Source organism: Labeo rohita, chromosome 12 (genome assembly GCF_022985175.1).
Source record: "Labeo rohita strain BAU-BD-2019 chromosome 12, IGBB_LRoh.1.0, whole genome shotgun sequence".
In the NCBI taxonomy this organism is placed as follows: domain Eukaryota; kingdom Metazoa; phylum Chordata; class Actinopteri; order Cypriniformes; family Cyprinidae; genus Labeo; species Labeo rohita.
Window position 1 is genome coordinate 16,831,336 of NC_066880.1, and position 23,035 is coordinate 16,854,370.

A 23,035-nucleotide genomic window follows, 5' to 3' on the forward strand; every position below is an offset into this window, starting at 1 on the left:
TCAATAAAACATCTTAATTTATGTTCCAAAGATGAACAAAGGTCTTATAGGTTTGGAATGACATAAGGGTGCGTAATTAATGACAGAATTTTCATTTTTGGGTGAACTATTCCATTAATATATAATAATGTCATATTTTAAACTCTTATTCAGTCTGCCATGCGCATCTCTTAATCGGCATGCCTTCACATACATCCACCCGGTCTCCATCTTCACTCCATGGTCTTGCTGGCAAGGCCACAGTGTTGTGAGATCCAGGTAACCTCTGAGCAGTGTCAGCAGAATGGCAGGTGACTGAATTCCAGGCTCTGCGTCTTGGGATACTCCATTTTCTCAGGTTTGGGCTGTTCATCCTTCCATCTAATGCAGAAAGTATTCTCTTTCCTAACTGAGCAGCAGGCCCCATCAGGGAGGACTCTGAGCGTGTAGCACGGCGATGTGGAAGGGTATTAATGACACCTTGGAGAGAAGTTGGAGTGGGGTTACATTCTGAAACAGAGGTAGATGGATGTCGAGGGAGCGGTGGCGGCTTTGGTGTTGGATCACGTCCCTCGTAGGTGACCTGCTGAGGTGGAGACCTTCTTCTCTGGTAGATTATGCTCTGGATCTGCTGAAGTTGGAGCTCAAAGTTATAGACTTCTTCGGTCAGCTGGTTGACGCGGTCGAAACCAGCCAGGAGGCTGTCAACACAGGGCACCAGGCGGTCCACGTAATGGTTGAAGTCAAAATTGCCTGAAATTACAGATGAATCGGAGGCCAGAGAAGAGGCAGATGTTACCTGGCGAGGAGCAATGGGACTAAGCGGGACGGAGCAGCTGGAGGCTTCAGAGCCCTGGGAGGATCTGGACGGTGGAGGAACCATTCCCTCAAACTTGACTCTGTGTCGAAACTATGAGGGAAATAAAAAGGAATAAGTTTGTTAATATAATAATGTAATAATATTTATAAAAATTACCCTGTTCAAAAGTTTACACACACTTGATTCTTAATACTGTGTTGTTACCTGAATGTGATAGTGATAGTTGTTCATGAGTCCCTTGTTTGCCCTGAACAGTTAAACTTCCTGATGTTCTTTAGAAAAATCCTTCAGGTCCCACAAATTCTTTGATTTTTCAGCATTTTTGGGTATTTGAACCCTTTCCAACAATGACTGTATGATTTTGAGATCCATCTTTTCACATTGAGGACAACTGAGGGACTCATATGCAACTATTACAGAAGGTTCAAATGCTCACTGATGCTTTAAGAAGGAAAAATTATGCATTAAGAGCTGGGGGGTGAAAACTTTTTGAATTTGAAGATCAGGTTGAATTTCTTACATCTTCTGTAGCTTCTGTAGGGCAGGACTTAATGGAAAAAAATATATAATATTTATACAAAATAAGAATGTAGACATCTTCATTCTGTTCAAAAGTTTTCACCCACGATTCTTAATGCATTGTTTTTCCTTCTGGATATATATATATATATATATATATATACAATAGTCAGATATGATATTTCTACCTCTTTGGTCTTGCTCAGCCCCATCCATAGCTTGAGCCGTTTAATGAGGAACTGTACCATCTCATAGTCCTGCGGCTCCATGGATGGTCTATAAATGTCTGCTTGTACCATTCGGTATGTTCGAATCAATACAGCAGCACATAGGCGCACCACTACCCAGAATCCAATGCCCACGGCAGACAGGCAGTAGACAGTTCCCACCACTGGATGATGCTCACAAAGTCGACGCAACCCCATGTGTCCCCTTAACAAACACAGTAGAGAGGAACTCGCCTGCCCTAAGGTCCTAAAGCCCTTCACTGAACCAGAGAAGAGCTGTAAAAGACAGAGAGAACAATGTGGGCCTGGTTTGAGGTGCAAAAATTATTTAAAGCAAAAATACAATGGAAAGAAAAGCATTGTACAATGATGCCTGTGTGAGAGAACAGAAGCAACAGGAGGAGCAGCAGGAACACCACGCCACAGATCTGAGGGAATACCCTTCGAATAACACGTCCTACCACCAGCCATCGCCTAACAAACCGCAGGATTCCCACCATCTGTAAAAATACACCTGTTAATACCTGCACTACACTTTGACTGACAAAATTAAACACGCTGTTTGATTATAGGGCATGACAATAAATTTCATTGCAGTTCTCGCAAGGCATTTTAAAGGGATAGTTCACCCAAAAATGAAAATTACCTTATGATTTACTCACTCTCAAGCCTTAGCCTACGTACTACGTCATCCGCTGGAGCGCCACTTTCTTGTGAAAGCAAGTTCGAAAAGAAATTATGATTTTTGAGGAAAACATTTCAGGAATTTTCTTCATATAATGGACTTGATGGGTCCCCCGATTTTGAACTTCCAAAATGTAGTTTAAATGAAGCTTCAAAGGGCTCTAAACGATCCCAGCCGAGGAAGAAGGGTCATATCTAGCGAAACAATGTCATTTTTTTCAGAAAATTTAAATTTGTATACTTTTTAAGCACAAAGGCTCATGTAGCACAGGCTCTGGGATGCGCGTTCACGATGCTACGAATTAATGATGGGTCTTTCTTGAACAATTCATTCATTTTGAACGAATCTTTAATGTGACTCGGGAAGAACGAGTCATCTGCGGGAGTGATTCATTCAGTCGCACATTCACAACCTCCTATTAGGTTCTGTACTGGAATTAGTTCACTTGTTTTTTGAGTCGTTCGTTCATCTTATGGGGCTGTCATGTGATGAACGAACGACTCGAACCCGAAGACTCGAGAGATGAACTAATCAATTCTTTTTCCCGGCTCACACTGCTTTGGTTGAGCTTATGAGGCTGTCACGTGATGAACGAACGACTCAAACCCGAAAACTTGTCAGATAAGAAGTGAGGTGAGCTAATCATAGACTAAAGACCCAGGTAAACGCAGAACCTGATTAATCTGTTCTGTTTCTTATAGCATTATAGTTTTGTCTTATTTGTAGTGTAATCAACATTTGTGTAAGCAGTAGATACGTTAAGAAAGTAACACTAAATGAATGAATTGACTCGAAAAGAGATTCGTTCATTTTGCTGAACGAGACTCAAAGGTCCGAGGTGGTAAAATGATCCGAACTTCCCATCACTACTAGGAATTACGTCTAAGTTCATTGTCTGTGTACTCCGGCTAAAAAAGGTAGAGTATGGCGAAAAACTCCTTCTTATTTTTTCCTACAACTTCAGAATTGTCTGACATCGTTGTACCTTTTTGTTTGTAAACAGCGTTTGACTTACTTGCACTTTCTTAGTCTTTGCGCGTTCGCTTTGTAAACACTGGGTCTGTAGTTCCGCCTACATTCGGCATGACCTTTCGATGTGATTCAACAGTACGTGAACATGCATCCCAGAACCTGTGCTACACAAGCTTTTGTGCTTAAAAACTATACTTTTTTATAATTTTTATTTTCCGAAAAAAATTACAGATCGTTTCGCTAGATAAGACCCTTCTTCCTCGGCTGGGATCGTTTAGAGCCCTTTGAAGCTGCATTTAAACTACATTTCGGAAGTTCAAAATCGGGGCACCAATCAAGTCCATTATATGAAGAAAAATCCTGAAATGTTTTCCTCAAAAACCATAATTTCTTTTACGACTGAGGACAGAAAGACATGAACATCTTGGATGACAAGGGGGTGAGTAAATTATTTGTGAATTGTTGTTCTGGAAGTGTACTTCTCCCCTGGAGTCATGTGGAGTATTTTTTATGATAGATGGATGCACTTTATTGGACTTCAAAATCTCAACACCCATTCACTGCCATTATAAAGCTTGAAAGAGCCAGGACATTTTTTTTTTGGTGTTTTTGCATTTTTCTTGAAAGGACAGTGGAGATATGACAAGAAGTAAGTGGGACAGAGAAAGGGGTTCAAGGTCAGGAAGGTCCACAAAGTGGGACTTGAACTTGGGACACCCAAAGCACAACTGCGCCATGTGTCAACACACTGCCCACAAGGCTATTGGTGCCGCCAGAGCCAGGGCCTTTTTAAATATAAGTCCAACTGTTTTCGTCTTAAAGAAGCTCAGATATACACCTAGGATGGCTTGAGGGTAGGTTAATCATGAGGTAATTTTTATTTTTAGATGAACTATCCCTTCAAAACCCAAAGTATAATAGTTCTGCAATTAATTTAACTCGAAAATTGATTGTTCCAATTTCTAAAATAATAAAATATGTTGTTTTGCTTTGTAACCAATACCTTTAGAACCAAGAGGGTTAATAGAATTGCTGAGAGCTGATTGGATTTTCTGGCCAGTGTGGCAGCACTATGGAAGTCAGCAAAGGAGGACCGGGAGCGATGTCTGGAAATGTAGGCTATTGTTGTGTAGAGGAAATACAGACGAAGAACAGCTGCTGCTAACGTCAGAAGAGCTAACAACGGCTGAAACCAGCGCCAGCCTTGCCTCAGGTATTGACTTGGCTTCCTGATCAAGGCCCATACTTCAGCACCCACAAAGCACAGGGCAAAGAGCAGTAGCAGAACCTGGTGAAAAGACAGCTTTTAGCTCCATTTCAATTGTGTAAGACACTGTTTAAACTGTGAAATTAGTTTCTATCGTTATTTAGTCTTGTAGGAGAGCCAGTACCGTCAATGTGACGTATAAGTCTGGACCAAATAACGGAGAGATGTGAAAAGGCTGGATGGAGATGAAAGAAAGGATTCTGCCTGTGTCTGTTTGATCCAGGAGAATAGAAACCGGTGCCAAGATGCCGGTCTGTTTATGATAGTGAGTGAACTCAATCAATACTGCCTGTGTCCTGTCACAGAAAGCATAAGAATCATTGAGCTGATGAGCATGTTGGGTCTCTGGTATTAATAACTTCCATACTTCCATCACTGTGTGTGCAGAAAGGCCCTTAGTACATGTAGAGAACAAGGTATTTTATTCTATAGTGATATTTTATGTATAATGGTGTGACATCATACCTTGTTGTCATCCACTTTGCTGTTTGTAGGTCCGACAGGATCCTACGTGTGGATTCACTGTTGTTCCCAAGCACTACTTCCTCTGTTTGACTGAATGCACATGATGCACTCTTACTCCTTGGCCTTAAGAGAGGATATTGTGATCATTTGCCAGAAGACAAATGCACTAAGGAAAATGTTATGTTCAGGCTGCATATCAACGTATTCACACACTGACAGTCCTTCTCTTTGTGTCCTGTTATCTCTCACCATGTTGAAAGTGCTACAGTGTTCTTGCTGTGTGCTGAGGAGCTCTGGTGTCCAGACTTGGCATGGGATGAAACATGGGCAGTCAGCATCAAAGGAACTCGACCAGATTGGAACTTATCTCTGATGTTTTGACTGCAGACTTTGGGAACAAAAACAACAATAAACCTTTGTAAAAGTTATGTTATTATATTATTTAAATATTTTTTAACAAAATAAAATATATTTTTTGACCTAAAGAAGTCCTTACAGTCTTGAAAATTAACTTTCTGAAGTCTTGCAGGGCCAGTTAAAGAAAGTGAAGGGTTTTCATACAGGTGTGATATTAATCTCTCATCAACCCACTTTTCAGCATTCATCCATCTATGACAAAAACACGTTAAAAAAATTACTTTTACTGATTTATGACAAGTTATAACTCACATATTTGTAGGTTTATTCATTTTCTGAATATATATATATATATATATATATATATATATACACACACACACAACAGTTATTTCTAGTTCTCGAATCTGATTGGCTGACTTACTTACACACTCGTGGCATTGAACTGTTGTATAAACGTGATATCACACTCTGTATATTGGAATGCTATGAATATCTAAAGCAGTGGTTCTCAATCCCAGTCCTGGGGGACCCCTGCTCTGCACATCTTGCATGTCTCCTTTATTTAACACACCTGATTGACATCATCAGCTCATTAGTTCAGCTCATGGATCTCTCTCCTAATGAGCTAATGATCTCAATGAGGTGTGATAAATAAGGGAGACATGCAAAATGTGCAGAGCAGGGGTCCCCCAGGACTGGAACTGAGAACCACCAACCTACAGCACTGTATATATTGTTTTTGTTCTTTAATGGATGTTTTGTGCTGTACTTGTTTATCTTTTTTTAGTTATCTTGTACATTTGTTGTTTTTAAAAAACTCTATCTAACTCATATTTCTATCTAACTCTATCTCATCTCTAACCAATGCATCTCTGTTTCTAATCAGTTTTCTATCCATTTATAAGGTCTCTCAGACCCCAAAAATAAACAGCACTACTATACTTAAGTCACATTTCTGATATAACAAAGGGAGAAAGTTTTGTTTAGGCCAGAGGAGCATTTTAAAAGAAAAATATAGATGGTTTGCACATCATGATTTGCTCAGTTACCCGGATGCGTGGACATACTGGCGATTACTTGGATGTAAATGACAGCATGGATTGCAAGGTTAATGTACAACTGAATATGTTGTTCTGCTAATTTATGCTAAACCATGGAAAAAATGTGTGGAAGTTGATAAATCATATAGAGAAGGACTTAGTAAGCAGGAACGGGTGCAATATTTTGGCAAACTAAAGTTATTAGGTACGTATGTATAGTGTTAATTAAGATATTAGCCTTATATTTCACATACCTGACCAAAAATGATAAGAACAAACATGAATGTTGCCAAGATTGTTGCCCTGGAAGTCCTGGTTCAGTTTGGCTAACCACAAATGCCTTTTGTTCCTTAGAGAGTGTTTTGCACGCTTCTCCTTGATTTGTTATAGTACCTTTTGGAAATCTATAGTGCTCCAAATGTTTTCCGGTCCAATTAGTACAGCCCAAAACATAACAATAATTATTTTGAGCAGAAATAATCAGCAAAATATGCAAGGCTTGTTCGACTCAGTGGCATTGTTTATGTTCAGTGCCGCCAATATGGCCAATTGATGACGTTGTGAAAACTCTATAAAACTCTGTTGAGGAACCTATTAAATCACTGAGCTCTCTGAGACCTCAAAAAGAAAACAAGTCAGTTTCAGCAGAACATGTATAATGCATAGAGTCTGCCTTACCCTGATAATGCAGTGAGATTGGGCTGCCCAGGTGAAGCCGTGATCAGCGTTTGTTTAATAGCTGAGTGAAGTCGTCTGCTGTTAACCTCATGCACATGCTCCTGGTAGTTCACCATCAGAACCACCAACAGGAAGAGCATATAGACTAAGCAGCTCTAATTATAATGAAACAAAAGACCATTAAAATAATATTAATATGCATTAGAGTCAGAATGCAGGAGGAATCCAGCTGTTATATGTCTCTGAGGACTAAATAAGTGCTGAATGGATTCATCTGTGGGTCTGAGCTCACCCTCATTAAGGCTCTAAGCGTTCTCAGCTTACGTGCTTCCTCTTTAGCCTGCAGCAGGCCATATCCACAGAGAGGATGCACCTTATCCCCCAGATCCTCTTCTGTCCTTCTGACTTCTGTCTCCTGAGCCAAACGGTCCTCCACCTCTGGGTCCACCGTTCTCACCACAGCAGCCAGATACAGTGCCTGAATACAGATCTGCAGAAAAATACAAGAACATAAAAATCCACATGTATAAGTTATCTAAAGAACAGTGAAAAATAGGTTTAGAGCTTACCGCAAATGGTTCCAGCAGCAAGGCAGAAGTGAGGAAAGCTGACAGGGTGGACACAAGCCACATGAGAACCACAGTGCTGGAAAACCTGCTCCCATACAGTCCCACCAGAGACAGGCAAGTTCCCAGCAAAACAGCCACCAGCAGGTGAACTACAAGCAGAACCCATGATGGAAGAAACAAGCCAGGTAGACCACGAACAACACCTGAAGAACAGCCCATACAGAGCTTAAATTACATTTTCAAAATGTAATATTTTGTTTTTACTGTATTTTATCAAATAAATGCAACATTGGTGCACCTTAATAAACTTTAAAATATATATATAAGTCATTCTATAATTAGGGGTACATTTAAAATTTGACAATGTGAAGAAAAAAGCTTTCCCTTTTCCCGAAAACACAAACATAGCTACTTTGAAACAATCTATATTGTATAAATAAGTGCTATATAAATAAAGGTGATCTGTAGGAATATGTGCATAAAATACCATCTATGTTTGCTACTGTCTACCATGTTACCTTTACTGGGTAACACAGTTGACAGGTAACTTAGTTGACATTTTTAGTGTTTTGGGCCTATACTCAACTTGGAAGCCTAAAACTACTAAGCATATGGTATGTTTAGAAATATATTTTCATAAAGAAAACATAAGTTTTAGTTCAATTGTCTTGTTAAAATTTGCAGCAATTATACTTGGGTAACACTGTTGACAGTCAATTAAATCCACTCACTCTTGACACAGGTTTGCTAGTTTAACAAATATTAGGGGAAGAGAGAGAACATAACTTCTAGTGTTTCATCCATGTGCTTCTGGAGGAAATATCATACTGTACAAATTGGACAAACCATTCCTTTTTGAAGGGTGGGGGGGTTTCTAGTAGGTAACTTAGTTGACAATGTTTTTTTTCAGACACAAATAAAACAAGATCTTACTGACCCCAAACTTTTGGTATTCTGATTAAGAAATGGCCACATGTTCACCCATGGTCTCAAAAGTTTAAATTACACAATGTGTCATTCAATATCTCAGTTGAAAATATCAATTCTCTTCCTGTGTATGGTGTGGGCTCACCAATGCGTGTGTTGGAGATGGTGCTTATAGAGTCGGGTGGGAGACTAGGGAGAAATGTGCTGGCATCGCTGAGCACTGAGAGTGAGGAGGAGGACTTGTGAAAGCCAGGTTCAGATGTAGGCGTATCCACGCTCAGATCAGACCACTCACTACACAAGCTGTCCTGGCTGAAAAACAAAAGTATGTGACCATGTATCCTGGTAAATTGTGCGTGGGTCAGTGTGAAACGTTCAGTGCAGAACTCACATGTCAGACAGGATGGTGTCGTTGGGTGTGAAATGGCCACTGTCAGATGCTTCTGGCTCCAAGGAAAGCGTGTGTGTGGGATCCAGGTCTGCATATAGAGCTCTAAAATCTTCCTCTAAAAAAGAGCAAATGGTTCCATGTAAGAAATAATTCACCTTAGAATGAAACAGTTTTGTAATCATTTACTCACCCTCATGTTGTTCCAAATCTATAAGATTTTTTTTCTGAAAATGTGAAATATAGTAAACAAGTTGTATGGATGACTTTTATAATGCACTTTATGATGTTTTATTAACAAGGTTCGGGAGGAGCGCGTCAGATACCTAGCCTAATTATCACAAGAGGAGCTCACTTAAGTTAATCAATGCTACAATTTAAATACAGCTGACTTGCCTCTATCAGTTTGATGGTTTATCAGCATCCCACCACCACCCCATCGCTTCACTCCTCACACGAGTTCTCACTACACCTAGGGGGGCTCTCTGGGTTCGGGCCATTCCCGAGCTCGGAGCCCTTCCTCGGACAGCACGCCAAATATGCATTACTATACTCCGGCTAATTATATGTAAGCTTGAACTCGTGAATGTCCTTTTGGATTCAGTTTCAGTTCTTATTCACTTTTATTATACGGGAAAAAAAAACACAAAAAAAACAGGTTTGGAACAAAGTGAGGCTGATTAAATAATGACAGAATTCTTCATTTTGAATTCCAGAGAGTGATTTCTTAAAACCTGAAGACTTTATTGGTTCTAAGGTGTCGTGGGCAGAGGTCGGAGTTGACAAATGTAGTTGTAGAATGGCTTTTTTTCTCTTCAGAAGGTGACTGGTTCCTGTGAGCTCAGGCAGGCCAAAGATACTGTCACATGATGGCCACTGATCCACTCTGTAAATGTTTAAAATACCACTGTAGGTTTATGTAAACTTTTTAAAGGTATGTAATACTGCAATTCCATGTAGAATAGACTTCTTACCGGTCATTTGCAGGATCTGGAGTATTCCAGAACTCTGAATCCAGTTTCTGCAGGGAATTCTTTGAGGGGAAAAAAGAAGATGCAAAGAGAAAATACTGTAAATGAATTAAATCAGGAAATTGTGCTTGATGACTCTATAAAATCAATTCATTAACCATGGGAATAGACTTTCTCTCACAGTGAAAGGAGACGGTCCATCATAGATGGAAGAGTCAGGGCCTGTCGGCAGTGACAGAAAAGATGAACAGGAGAGATCTGGGTGACTGAGGAAAACATCCATCTCCACGGTATGAGACACAGGAGAGGGAGGCAGCGATACCTCCAATGTCACCTACAACACAATCCATCAGCATTGCACTATGAGTGTGGAATTTTCACCAACCTTCTATACTGTTTGGGGTCATTAAGATTTATTATTATTATTATAAATTTTTTTGTTAAGCAAGAATGCAAAAGTGCCAGTTAAGACATTTATAATGACACAAAAGACTATTCTTAAATAAATACTGTTCTTTTCTGCCTTCTATTTAGCAAAGAATCATGAAAAAAATGTATAATAATATACACAAAAATATTAAGCAACAGAACTGTTTTTATCAGGGGCATTTCCTCTGAGAAGTCAAGTGAGGCAGTTCATAATATTGGTTAAAAAAATCGTAGTCCAAAAATGAAACAATGCCAATATAACAAAATTTAGCATTAAAAACTCTATAAATCACTCGTTTTGCTAAAGAAACACTGTCCAACAGCGACACCAGAAGGTAAGGTTGCAGCTGGGGATTATTGGCAGGAGTCCTTGTCTATCGGTTTAGGCTAGAAGGGATACAGCTCCGACCGGAAACTAACAAAAATTAGCCCCTATTAGGTACCACTATAATGCCCTCAAAATGCAAAAACAGTATTATTGTTGTACAGTGTGACAAAAATCACGCATGCCCAGTAGACAGAGCTGTATCCCTTCTAGCGAGTTTTAACAGACCCCGTTAAAAAAAAGCGTGCTGTAAATTTGGGGTTAAGGCTAGAAGGAATACAGCTCTAGCTACTGGGCATGCGCACATCAATCTAACCGTATTTTTGTATTATAGTAATGGCTAAGTTTAGGGTTGAGGTAGAACAATCCAATAGGTAGAACAATTCATTTCATTGTTAGTTTCCGGTTGGAGCTGTATCCTTTCTAGCCACAAAAGTCACGTGAGATGATTGGATATGACTGGTAATGTTCGGCTGTGATTGGTTCATGTGAAAAGCCCCACCTCTAGTGTTCGTGTGAGTTCCACATTCGCAAATTAGTCTTAATAAACAATATAACGTTAGTGGCGCTAATGGGAAGACTAATTTTAAATGCGGTATGCCAACAAAGAAAGATGATGAAGAAGAAGAAGACTAATTTTAAAAAGTAAGTAAACAACTCACACACTTATTATATATGATATAACCTCGTTGTTACGTCAAAATATCACTTAAAATGGCATGAAAAAATGATCCCTGGGAGCTTTGAGTCATCAGCTTGGTGAAATTTAAAGTAAATATCTATGTCTCTGACCAATATTTACCCAGCTTTAGCTTTATTTTATATTAAATTTAAAGTGTAATACAGAAATATTTCACAATATTGCTTTTTTTTTGTATTTTTTTATCAATATAAATACAGTCTCGGTGAGTATATTGTAAGCATACAGATGTCTTTCAAAATCATTTTTCAAAAAAAAAAACATCCCCAAACTTCTGAAAGATTTTGTAGTAGATTAAAAGTCAAATACAGTATGGTTTCAGAAGGGATTATGTAGACTGACATATATACCTTGCTCTTGGTTTTTTGGAAGAGAAATCTGAGAATGGTTTGTAGAGGGAACATCAAAGCTGCAACAGTTATTCCAACCAGAATGTTCTCTGCATTCATCACCATCTGGGTAGAGACCGGACCGCTGCAGTCGGAACAGTAACAAATGTGAAGAATAACATTTGTTTTCAGAGGAACGAGAGGAAATTCATTAATTTGTTTAGTGTTGAATATTATTCTCCTGTGCCATTAATCAATAACAAAGACTTCTGTAGCTCAGAGAAAAACAAAAATTGCTTTGTTTTACAAGATGTAATTACCTGCACCTACAATGTAAGCTATACAAGCTCAATCTGTTTTCCATGCCCTTTGAAGGTTAAGTCCATTACCTGCTGCCCTTTCTGCCCACTGCTCCATACCAAACTGCCCCAGCTGCCAGATAGAGATGTAATAACAGGGCGCAGCAGGTGACCCTCTGGGCTCGGCTAAAGCGGCTGTGGGCTGGCCGTTCCCATAATGAGATCCACAGATGGTGCTCTCGAAGGCCAAACAATAACTGGGAATGTAGGATCCTCTTAAACTGCTGGAGCTCCTGAGGACCTACAGGGATCACAAGGTTAGGAAAAGCAAATATGATTTATGCTGTACTGCATGTGTATACTTACAAGATGCTAAAATAACTTTCTCCACCCTTCCAGAGTTCTTCTCATTCTCAACAGATAGCCAGTCTTCAATCAAGAAGAAGAACATGTTGTCTGTCTGTATGTCCCAGACTACCACGTGTTTTAAGTACCAGGATGGGTCTAGACCTGGAAAACACAGCAGCTGTTTGTGAGTATTTCGTTATTTTAAAAAGAAAGAGGGAAGCTATTCACAGCCACTGACCTGTGTTGTCATGCCAGATGCGTATTTTCCAGATCTCTCCAAGATTGGCATCTGTTTCAACTTGGAAGTCATCCAGGCTATTTCTCTGGAAAGCTCCTTCTCTTTGAAGGTGACGTGAGCCACTTTTATTCAGGCCATACAGGCTAATGCCAACATGCGCTGTGGTACCTGATGAATTCAGATGTTTTATAACTTGGTAAGATCTTGTTTGTTGAGTTTGTGAGGTCAGTGAATAATTTTAGCATACTACTCACCAGACCCTCTTTTCCAGCCTGTTTTGACAAGAACACGGTACTGGTAGCGACCTTTCTGACCACACAGAGGAACCCAACTCAGACGCAGACTTTCCAGGTGATCCAGTTTGTGAGCGATAAGACCAACCAGCAGGTGAATTAACAGCAGAACTCCACAAACTATTCCCACCACCACATTTCTCACTGGCTCCTCTGACTGGTGATACAAATAATGTTCATCACTAATGTGTTATGTTACATTTCATTAAGATGTTAAAGGGATAGTTCACCCAAAAATGTAAATGCTGTTATTAATTACTCACCCTCATGTTGTTCCAAAACTGTAAGACTTTTGTTCATCTTTGGAATGCAAATTAAGATATTTCTGATGAAATCCGAGAGCTTTCTGACCCTGCATAGACAGCAGTGGTGCTACCCAACTAACAGGGAATGTTCCCAAAAGTTCTTTCAAAGGTATTTAAAGGTTAAGACAGAACGTTCTTAAAATAATGTTTACAGGCTGTTCTAAAAACGTTATTAATGGTTGATTTACATTCTCGTAACCTTAAGAAAAAAAGATTCTTACAACAGCATTCTCAGAACGTTCTTTTGATGTTATTTGTACACAACTGAGGTTCTTGTAATGTTAAAAGAAAACAGTCTTATAACAACATTCTTGAAACCTTTTTTTGATGTTATTTGTACACGACTGAGGTTACTGTAACGTTAAAAGAAAACATTCTTATTTGTGCAGTGCACTATAAATCATTTTGCACTATGCACTGCTTCCCTCAAAATCTCTCTTCTGCACATTTTAATGCACAAAATATCTCTTTTGCACATCTCATGTACAAAACATTTTTTTTCATGTACAAATGTCTCTTTTGTAAAATGTCATGTACGGTACTTATGTAAAGTTTTTGTAGTCTCAGTTTTGTATGTATAGTCAACTATTATAACTTATTAAACTATAATTTATTATAGTTGTATTTATAGTATATGTATAGTCAGATGGTTAACTGTTGTATAGGTCTATAATTGCTTTTCTTATTCGTGTACTGTTGTATGTTTATATTATGTTTAACTAGTATGTAGCACTATGGTCCTGCGAGACACGACATGTCGTTCTACTATATGTCTGGCTACGATCGGAGTTTACGATCGAGTTTTTTGACATACCCTAACTGTCTTGAGCCAGAATACACAGAGTTCAGGGAGAGCAAGGCAAGACGAGTGTTTGACATTAAAAAGTATATAAATTGTATTATTTTTATGAAAATAATCGATTCGCTAGATAAGACCCTTCTTCCTCGTCTGGGATCGTTTACAACCGCATAAAGCTGCATTTAAACTGCATTTTGGAAGTTCAAAATCGGGGCACCATATTAGTACATTATATGGAGAAAAATCCTGAAATGTTTTCCTCAAAAAACATAATTTCTTTACGACTGAAGAAAGAAAGACATGAACATCTTGGATGACAAGGGGGTGAGTACATTATTTGTCAAAGGGAATATTTGTCCAGTGTTTGTGTAATTAGTAAAAAAAAATTCTCATGACAAAACATGGGGGTTTTAAACAATTTAAATATAAGTTTCTCATAATGTTATGACAATGGTAGATTAGAATGTTCCTCAAACATTGAAGAAAAACTGGACCGTTTGAATGTTTACAAAACATTACAGAAAGTGCTCTGATTTCATCAAAAATATCTTAATTTGTGTTCCAAAGATGAACAAAGGTCTCATGGGTTTGGAACAACATGAGGATGAGTAAATAATGACAGAATGTTCATTTTGGGGTGAACTATGACTTTAATTTCTTTTGAACTTTTGAGTGTATAAGTTATATCTTTAAACAAAATGGCTTACAGGTGGCAGCAGTAGAAGTGCTTCAGGATGGATGAAGAGGCTGGCTCCAAACATAGTGAGGTGATGTGTGAGGCAGTGGGCAGTGTGGGGGCTGCTGCCACTCAGAGGTCTCAAGCCGTCACTGCTCCAATGCCTCTCATCTACACTGAAGAACTGGCACAGCATGCTGAACACACACACTGAGACGGACATATCCACACCGCTGACGCTACTGTTCAGCTTCACAAACAGGTCTTTGGCAGAGCCATTCAAACTGCAGAATTTACACAGACAATAAAAAAGAGTTTCGTTCAGTCTAACATAATATTGATAATCACTATTTTCAGTTAAATGAATTAAGGAACAAGAAGAACCTACAGTGGTGTAAGGAAGATGGTGTGCTCCAGTGATGAAGCCTCAGATGAGAGAGAGAGGGTGAGTTTTTCAGAATAAGTTTGTTCAGACAGTGGATGAACTGGTTGGTCATCTACAGAGATCCACACTAGTCCAGAGGCTTCCTCACTGGCTCCTGCTGCACACATACAAAACACAGACTTTCCGTATTCTATATTGCTAACACATTATGTATTTTTCTTTTACTAAAACGGACACCCACTGACCATTACAATCATTAAATATAATTTAATATAATATGCACTAATTTTCAAAAGATTTTAAGTCTCTTATGCTCATAAAGCCTGTATTTATTTGATCTAAACTACAGTAAAACAGTAATATTGTGTAATATTATTACAATTACAATACCAATTTTCTATTTTAATATATTTAAAAATATTTTTAAAAATTATTCATTTATTCATGTGATGGCAAAGCTGAATTTTCAGCAGCAATTACTCCAGTTTTCAGTGTCACACGATCCTTCAGAAATCATTCTAATATGCTGATTTTAAGCTCAACATTTTTTTTTTATCTTATTATTATAATGTTGAAAACATAATGAATTAATATTTTTGTGGAAACCATGATCATTTTTTTCAGGATTCTTTGATTAGTGAGATAGAAAATTCAAAATATCTTTATCTTAAGTAATACTATAACTGTTTTTAATGTTAATTTTGATGATTTTAATGCATCTTTGCTAAACAGATTTTTTTTTCAAAATGGTAAATAAATCTTATATTATAATATAATATAAAGAACACTGCATTAAAGGTTTATATATTATAATATATTATATTATTATATTATATTATATTATTGTCTGTATTGTTACTTTTGATGATTTTAATGCATCCTTGCTGAATAGAAGCACTGTTTTTATTAATTACATATTATTATATTATATTATATTATTGTCTGTATTGTTACTTTTAATGATTTTAAAGCATCCTTGCTAAATAGAATTACTTTTTTAAAAATGATATTATATTATATTATATGTGAGCCTGGACCACAAAACCAGTCTTAAGTAGCACATATATATTTGTAGCAATAGCCAAAAATACATTGTATGGGTCAAAATTATCGATTTAATGACAAAAATGATTAGGATATTAAGTAAAGAACATGTTCCATGAAGATATTTTGTAAAGTTCCTGCTGTAAATATATCAAAACTTATTTTTTGATTAGTAATATGCACTGCTAAGAACTTCATCTGGACAACTTTAAAGGCGATTTTCTCAATATTTAGATTTTTTATTTATTTATTTATTTTTTATTTTTTTGCACCCTCAGAATCCAGATTTTCAAATAGTTGTATCTCGGCCAAAAATTGTCCTATCTTAATAAAATATATATATATCAATGGAAAGCTTATTTATTCAGCTTTCAGATTATGTATAAATCTCAATTTCAAAAAACGGACCCTTATGACTGGTTTTGTGGTCCATGGTCACATATTATATTATACTGAAATCTAATAAGATGTATTTGCTGGTGTACATTACCTGGAATGAGACTGAAGTTTAAAGCAACATAGAGGCCAGTCTGAGGATCTGTGTCCATTGCTTTGACTGTGAAATTTACACTTCCCTTGGGTGGCAAAGTAAAATTTTTCCATAGCAACCTCTCATCTTCCATCTCTTTTACTTTTTTGTGTAAAGTAAATTGTATCGCGGTGCCTAATGTCAGGTTGGCAATCGAAATGGGCTGCCCCTGTGGGGTAGCAAACTCCATGGCTGCGAGCGTGGTCGATATAGGAGGTTCTGCTGCTGGAATAAATACGTTTCCTTCACCCTCCATTTGCAGAAGGATCTGCAGGACCTCTTGTTTTTCCTCCTTTAGTTGAGAGCTCAGTGCTGATGGGATGTGAAACTGGCAGTGGCTAAGGGGATCTGCGCACAGGAGGTCTTTAGTAGGGTCACCCCGTACACCCACCGCAGTGATCTTTGGAACAGTGAGGGAAAGAGCTTCTTCCCCACTCATCCGCGACAGCATTAACAAACGCATGAGCTCGAAAATCTGGCCCAGTGCTGATACAGCTGTCTCTGATGTATCCACATGCTTGAGGCCTGAATTGTTCCTCTGCCTCTGATCAGCAGTCAGTGTGCTGCCTGCAGTAAAAATGGAAGGATGGTTAAGCCACGGTTCATTTACAACTTCAGAGTGAACCTCTATTATCACGCTGAATATGAATTCCGCTGAACGTAGTTACTTAAAACAGCCAGAATGTTCCTGCCGGTGTCTGTGGGGTCGATGTCACCCTGTCCTGTTTGTTCTCTTATTACTTTGATCATCTTCTCTGTGACCTTCAGCACCTTTGCATGGCAGCCGTTGCACTGAACTTCAGAGGGTACCACCTGCAGACAGGAAAGTGCATTTGTAACATCACACGTGACAATAACTTGTTCTTGGGTCGCACTCCACATTATGCACAGCAGGCAATCTGTATTCAGTGACAGGCCTCTGATTCTTGTATCACATTGTGCTGGATCTATAAAATGCTGACATGCTTTGTGTCAGTCTATGATTGATGTTGATTAAAGCTATACTTTCAATAAGCTTTAATATTAGAAAGCCTTACAGTAGACTGGGCCAAAGCTGAGCTGATCAGAGTCGCATCCTGGAAGGAGGAGACCGGCAGGGACGCCAGAGCTTGAATGACATTTCCACGTATCTGAATCTTGTCCTCCAATTCTTGAGCATTTATGGATTCTAGCTGTGGACATGGTTGATTATGATATAGAAATAATTTTTCAAACAAAATACAAAATCACAGAAACTCTGTGAAATTATTTTTATGGCAGTTGAATTGGTCTGACACCTAGTGGTGTGGATGCAACTACACAAAAAGCAAATATTGTAGATTGCTAATGAGCTATCCCTTTAAATTCAGAATTTAAAGAGACAGTTCACCCAAAATGTAGTCAACATTTGCTCATCCTCATGCATTCCAAACCTGTATGACTTTCTTTCTTCTGTGAACTACAAAAGAAGATATTTTGAGGAATGTTGGAAACCAAACAACATTGATCCCATTGACTTTCTCAAAATATCTTCTTTTGTGCTTCACAGAAGAAAGTCTTTCAGTTTTGGATGATATAAGGGTGAGTAAATGACAGATTTTTGGGCGAATCCCTTTAAGAAGAAATTGCAGTTTCTGTGGAGCTTGAAGGGGCTCTTCACAATCCCAGCTGAGGAATAACTCGTATCTACTGAAAAGATTGGTCATTTTCTAAAAAAAAAAAAAAAAAAAAAAAAAAGTATATATTCTTTCTAACCACAAATGCTCATCCTGCACTAGCTCTGCGTCCATGACTTTACACATTATGGAGTCACGTTGGAAAGGTCACGTTACGTAGGCAGAAGTACTGACCCAGTGTTTACAATGCGAACGCGCAAAGAAAGTCAAACGCCCTTTACAAAAAAGGTAAAACACGATTTTGCAGTTGGAGGAGAAAATGAGATGGAGTTTTTTGCCCTACCCCTCCTTTCTGAACCAGAGTACACAGATTAAGACCTAACAACCTGTGACCTTTCGAACGTGATTACTTAATGCGTGATGTCATGGATGCAAAACTAGCGCAAAATGAGCATTTGTGGTTACATTTTTTTTTTTTTTTTTTAGAAAATAACCATCGTTTTGCTAAATAAGACCCTTATTCCTTGACTGGGATCATGTAGAGCCCTTTAAGGTTGGACTTTCAACCTGTTGGCTCCCATTGAAGTCCACCATGCAGGAAAATCCTGGAATGTAGAAAGACATGAACATCTTGGATGACATGTGAAGTGCTCTATGCTTACTTTTCTTTTTAGGAGCGCTTGTGCTCCTAACTTAAAACATTTAAGAGCACAGTCAAAAATTTTAGGAGCACCTTCTAATCAATAATCCAAAAATCAAATAAAAAATGGGCCTTCCCATTGCGAGGTGATATTTGACTCCTTAAAGTGTTTTACCGGGGAATTTTGTTTTTACCTTTGTAATGGCATTTTTCTAACTTTATTACAAGTATGTCATCTTTTATGTCAGATATTTAACAATATATATTTGTAAGCTTTTTAAAATGTATAATTAAAACAATAGTATAAGTAACCAATCAAATGAAATCATTATTAACAAAAATTAATTTGTTCTACAGAGGTGATATCGAGTCTTCAGTCGTAAAGAAATTATGAAATGTTTTGAGGAAAGCATTTCAGGATTTTTCTCCATATAATAGACTTCATTGGTGCCCCGAATTTGAACTTTCAAAATGCAGTTTAAATGCAGCTTCAAAGGGCTCTAAATGATCCCAGCCGAGGAAGAATGGTCTTATCTAGCGAAACGATCGGTTATTGCTTTTGATTTTGCTGAACGAGACTCAAAGGTCCAAATTGGTAAAATGATCCGAACTTCCCATCACTATTACGAATCACGTCTAAGTTCATCGTCCGTGTACTCCGGCTCTAAAAGGTAGAGTATGTCAAAAAACTCCATGTTATTTTCTTCTACAACTTCAGAATCGTCCGAATCGTCTGTTTGTAAACAACGTTTGCCTTACTTGCACTTTCTTAGCCTTTGCACGTTTGCTTTGTAAACACTGGGTCTGTAGTCGGCCTACGTTCCGTGTGACCTTTTGACGTGATTCAATAGTACGTGAACGCGCATCCCAGAGCCTGTGCTACATGAGCTTTTGTGCTTAAAAAGTATACACATTTTAATTTTCCGAAAAAAATGACAGACCGTTTCGTTAGATAAGACCCTTCTTTCTCAGCTGGGATCGGTTTAGAGCCCTTTGAAGCTGCATTTAAACTACATTTTGGAAGTTCAAAATCAGGGCACAACTGAAGTCCATTATATGGAGAAAAATCCTGAAATGTTTTCCTCAAAAACCATAATTTCTTTACGACTGAAGACAGAAAGACATGAACATCTTGGATGACAAGGGGGTGAGTAAATTATTTGTGAATTGTTGTTCTGAAAGTGGAGTTCTCCTATAATTCTATTTCCTAAAATTCGACATCTGGCTCACTACCACAAATAAAAATCATAACTGAACTGGATGAACATTATGAGTATGTATGCTTTTTTATCCATTTTATCCATCCATTATTATAGTCTTTTTTAAGTAGGATGATATTGAGTACACCTTTCAAAAACATCCAGACAACAGTTTTGTCAGGACTATCTTGGTTACCTGGTTAAGTTGGCTGGTCAGGGCAATAGAATATTGAATAATATCCTGAGGGTTGCCTTGTTGCCGCAAGGCCCATAACTCTGATTCGCTCTTATTCCTCAACCACTCCGTTGTGCACTGGTCACTCAGCAGCACTGTCAGGTTCCTGCAGAATATGTCAATTATAATTTTGGAGCTGTGATGTTTTGTCCACTTTTATCTGACTATATAATTGCGAAGCTGAATGACTAACTTTCTCGCTGTGATGACTGATGCCCCCATACTGTCCTCTACCAGCACCAGCACATGAATAACAGATACGTTTTCCGCTGTGCTCAGACTACCCAGTGGCACCAGGGAGCTGAACGTGCTCTGAGTGCCTCTGTAAAGGGTAATCAAGGGACATAATGGTCCAAAATCTTCACACTGTGCCACCTGCAGTGAAAATATCAGCTGAGCTGAGTCACCGTCATCATCCATCCACCCTGCCGTTGAGAAAAAATAGCAAAGAATGCGTCAATCCGCAGAGCCATTACTTGGGTGAGAATAAGAGGAGAAGAGAAATGACACTACCTGAGCAACTGTAAGAGACCTGGGTTTCCAAGAAATGAAGCGAGTCGTCAGGTGACAGAGTGCAAATACCCCCGTAGAGAGAACGGTTGGGAACTAAGGTGATGCTTGCCGACCCCCAAAGCCCAGAGGCTGGATCAGACACGTTAAAAGTAAAGGTGTATTCTTGGCCCTCCATTAGCGCCGCTGTTTTAATGACTGTTTCTCTCCAGAGTCTTCCTGTTGAGGTAGTGACCTCATTCAGTGTTAGAGCTTCACCTTTCTGGTTCTCTGCAGTCCACCTGTACTGTAGTTGAAGTGTTGTAAAACATTATTAAGGTGTGTGTGTGAGAGAGATAGAGACTTATGAAAGTTATTTTAAGGTACATTCTGAATTGAATACCTGTACAGTGTCTTGACATGAAGAACAATGACCAGCCAATGTAACATAATGACTGTGACTCACATGGAAAAACAGCAGGGAATTACAAGAGACACACTTTACAGTCACAGGTAGCAGTGTGGTATTGTACACTGTAACCTGCAAAAATAAAAATAGAGGCATTTGAGGAACATAGTTTTCTCTCCTCTGTTGATGTAATTTGGTTTGAAACAGGAATGGGACATATTTAGGGGTTAGTCTGTTTTTTAATGACCAAACACTTCCACTTCCCGACTAAAATTGATAGGATAGTTGCGCAAAAAAAAAAAAAAAAATCTCATTCTAAACCCATAAGACTGCCATTCATTATCAAAACACTAATAAATACACTGCCAGTTTCAATGTTTTTTTTTTTTTAATTCTATTCTGCTCACCAAGCCTGCATTTATTTGATCCACAATACAGCGAAATCAGTAATTTGTGAAATATTTTTACTATTTAAAATAACTGCTTATATATATTTTAAATGTAATTTATTCCTCTGATCAAAGCTAAATTTTCAGCATTCAATCATTCTAATATGCTGATTTGCTGTCCAAGAAACATTTTTTTTTTATTATTATCAATATTTAAAACAGTTGAGTACATTTTTTCAGGATTCTTTGACAAATAGAAAAAAACAAAAATCAGCATTTAACTGACATAAAAAAGCTTTTGTAACATCACATATAACACTATACCATTCAAAAGTTTGGAGTATAATTTTTTATTTTTAGGTATTTATTTTTTGGGGGAAAAAGTCTAGAAATTAATACTTTTATTTAGCAAAGATGCTTTAAATTCTACTCAGCTGTTTTCAACATAATAATAATAATAATAATAAGAATAAGAATAAGAATAAGAATAAGAATAAGAATAAGAATAAATGTTTTTGAGCAGCAAATCAGAATATTAGAATGGTTTCTAAAAAATCGTGTGACTGAAGTAATGATGCTAAAAAATCAGCTTTGAAATCACAGGAATAAATTACATTTTAAAATATATTCAAATAGAAAGCATTTATTGTAAATTGTAAAAATATTTTACTGTTTTTGCTGTACTTTGGATCAAATAAATGCAGGCTTGGTGAGGAGAAAAGACTTTAAACATTAAAAATCTTACTGTTTAAAAACGTTTGACTGGTAGTGTATATTTTATTAGTCCACATATATATAATTTTTTTTGTATCATATTTGATGTGGTCATTGCAGGTTGATCAATGTGTATACACAAAGCCAAAATCATGTCTCTTCAGAAGTTATGGAGTAAACGATTCGATTTATACTGATTAATTGTACAATGTCTTTTTGGTACTCTGTTTTGATTGAGTAGACTTTAAATGGATGGACACAAATGATGATATTACATATTAAAAATATATTTGTGTCTCAAAGATAAATGAAAGTCTTGTGCATTTTGAATGAGAAGAGACTAGAAATTGTAGAGAGTGCAAATCTGAACGGAGTCAAAAAAGATATTTTCTAAGAATGTTTCAACTGCTTTTGTCCATACAATTAAAGTCAGTGGGGTCCAAAACAACATTAGACCCCACTGAATTTCATTATATGACAAAAAAGGTTATGTTTCACAGTAGAAAAAAAGTCATATAGGTTTAACACTAAATAAGTGTGAGAAAATTATGACAGAATGTTAATAACACATATGCTCATGCTGCTGACAGCAATTTGAAGTAAAATAAGTTAACACTCACTGATTGTGATACAGAGACAGGCTGTCGTCCACTTTTGTAAAGGGTAAGAGTAAAGTGGTACATTCTGTCTGGCAGCAGTGCACTTCTGGGCAGAAGCAGTGTACTTTCATTTCCTGGAATATGTTGATGAAGAGTGGAAACAGCTGAAGACAATTCTGTTGTGTTCTGGAAAAATTCAC

At 37.8% G+C, this 23,035-nt stretch overlaps 1 protein-coding gene across 1 annotated transcript in view; it reads right to left on the reverse strand.

Moving 5' to 3' along the window:
- Window positions 1–119: 119 nt before the first annotated feature.
- pkd1b (polycystic kidney disease 1b) overlaps window positions 120–23,035 on the reverse strand; it is a 34,895-nt gene continuing 11,979 nt past the window's right edge. The window contains 31 exon segments of the mRNA XM_051124585.1: window positions 120–889; window positions 1,507–1,821; window positions 1,911–2,045; window positions 4,206–4,490; window positions 4,594–4,765; window positions 4,935–5,051; window positions 5,184–5,322; window positions 5,431–5,543; window positions 7,013–7,167; window positions 7,305–7,502; window positions 7,582–7,784; window positions 8,654–8,820; window positions 8,900–9,014; window positions 9,631–9,782; window positions 9,871–9,929; window positions 10,049–10,201; window positions 11,672–11,795; window positions 12,040–12,250; window positions 12,316–12,459; window positions 12,536–12,703; window positions 12,790–12,985; window positions 14,640–14,892; window positions 14,997–15,147; window positions 16,528–17,133; window positions 17,235–17,379; window positions 17,604–17,738; window positions 20,197–20,341; window positions 20,429–20,660; window positions 20,749–21,031; window positions 21,128–21,265; window positions 22,857–23,021. Of these exon segments, the coding sequence (XP_050980542.1) occupies window positions 146–889; window positions 1,507–1,821; window positions 1,911–2,045; window positions 4,206–4,490; window positions 4,594–4,765; window positions 4,935–5,051; window positions 5,184–5,322; window positions 5,431–5,543; window positions 7,013–7,167; window positions 7,305–7,502; window positions 7,582–7,784; window positions 8,654–8,820; window positions 8,900–9,014; window positions 9,631–9,782; window positions 9,871–9,929; window positions 10,049–10,201; window positions 11,672–11,795; window positions 12,040–12,250; window positions 12,316–12,459; window positions 12,536–12,703; window positions 12,790–12,985; window positions 14,640–14,892; window positions 14,997–15,147; window positions 16,528–17,133; window positions 17,235–17,379; window positions 17,604–17,738; window positions 20,197–20,341; window positions 20,429–20,660; window positions 20,749–21,031; window positions 21,128–21,265; window positions 22,857–23,021 (6,318 nt within the window). The 3' untranslated portion in view covers window positions 120–145.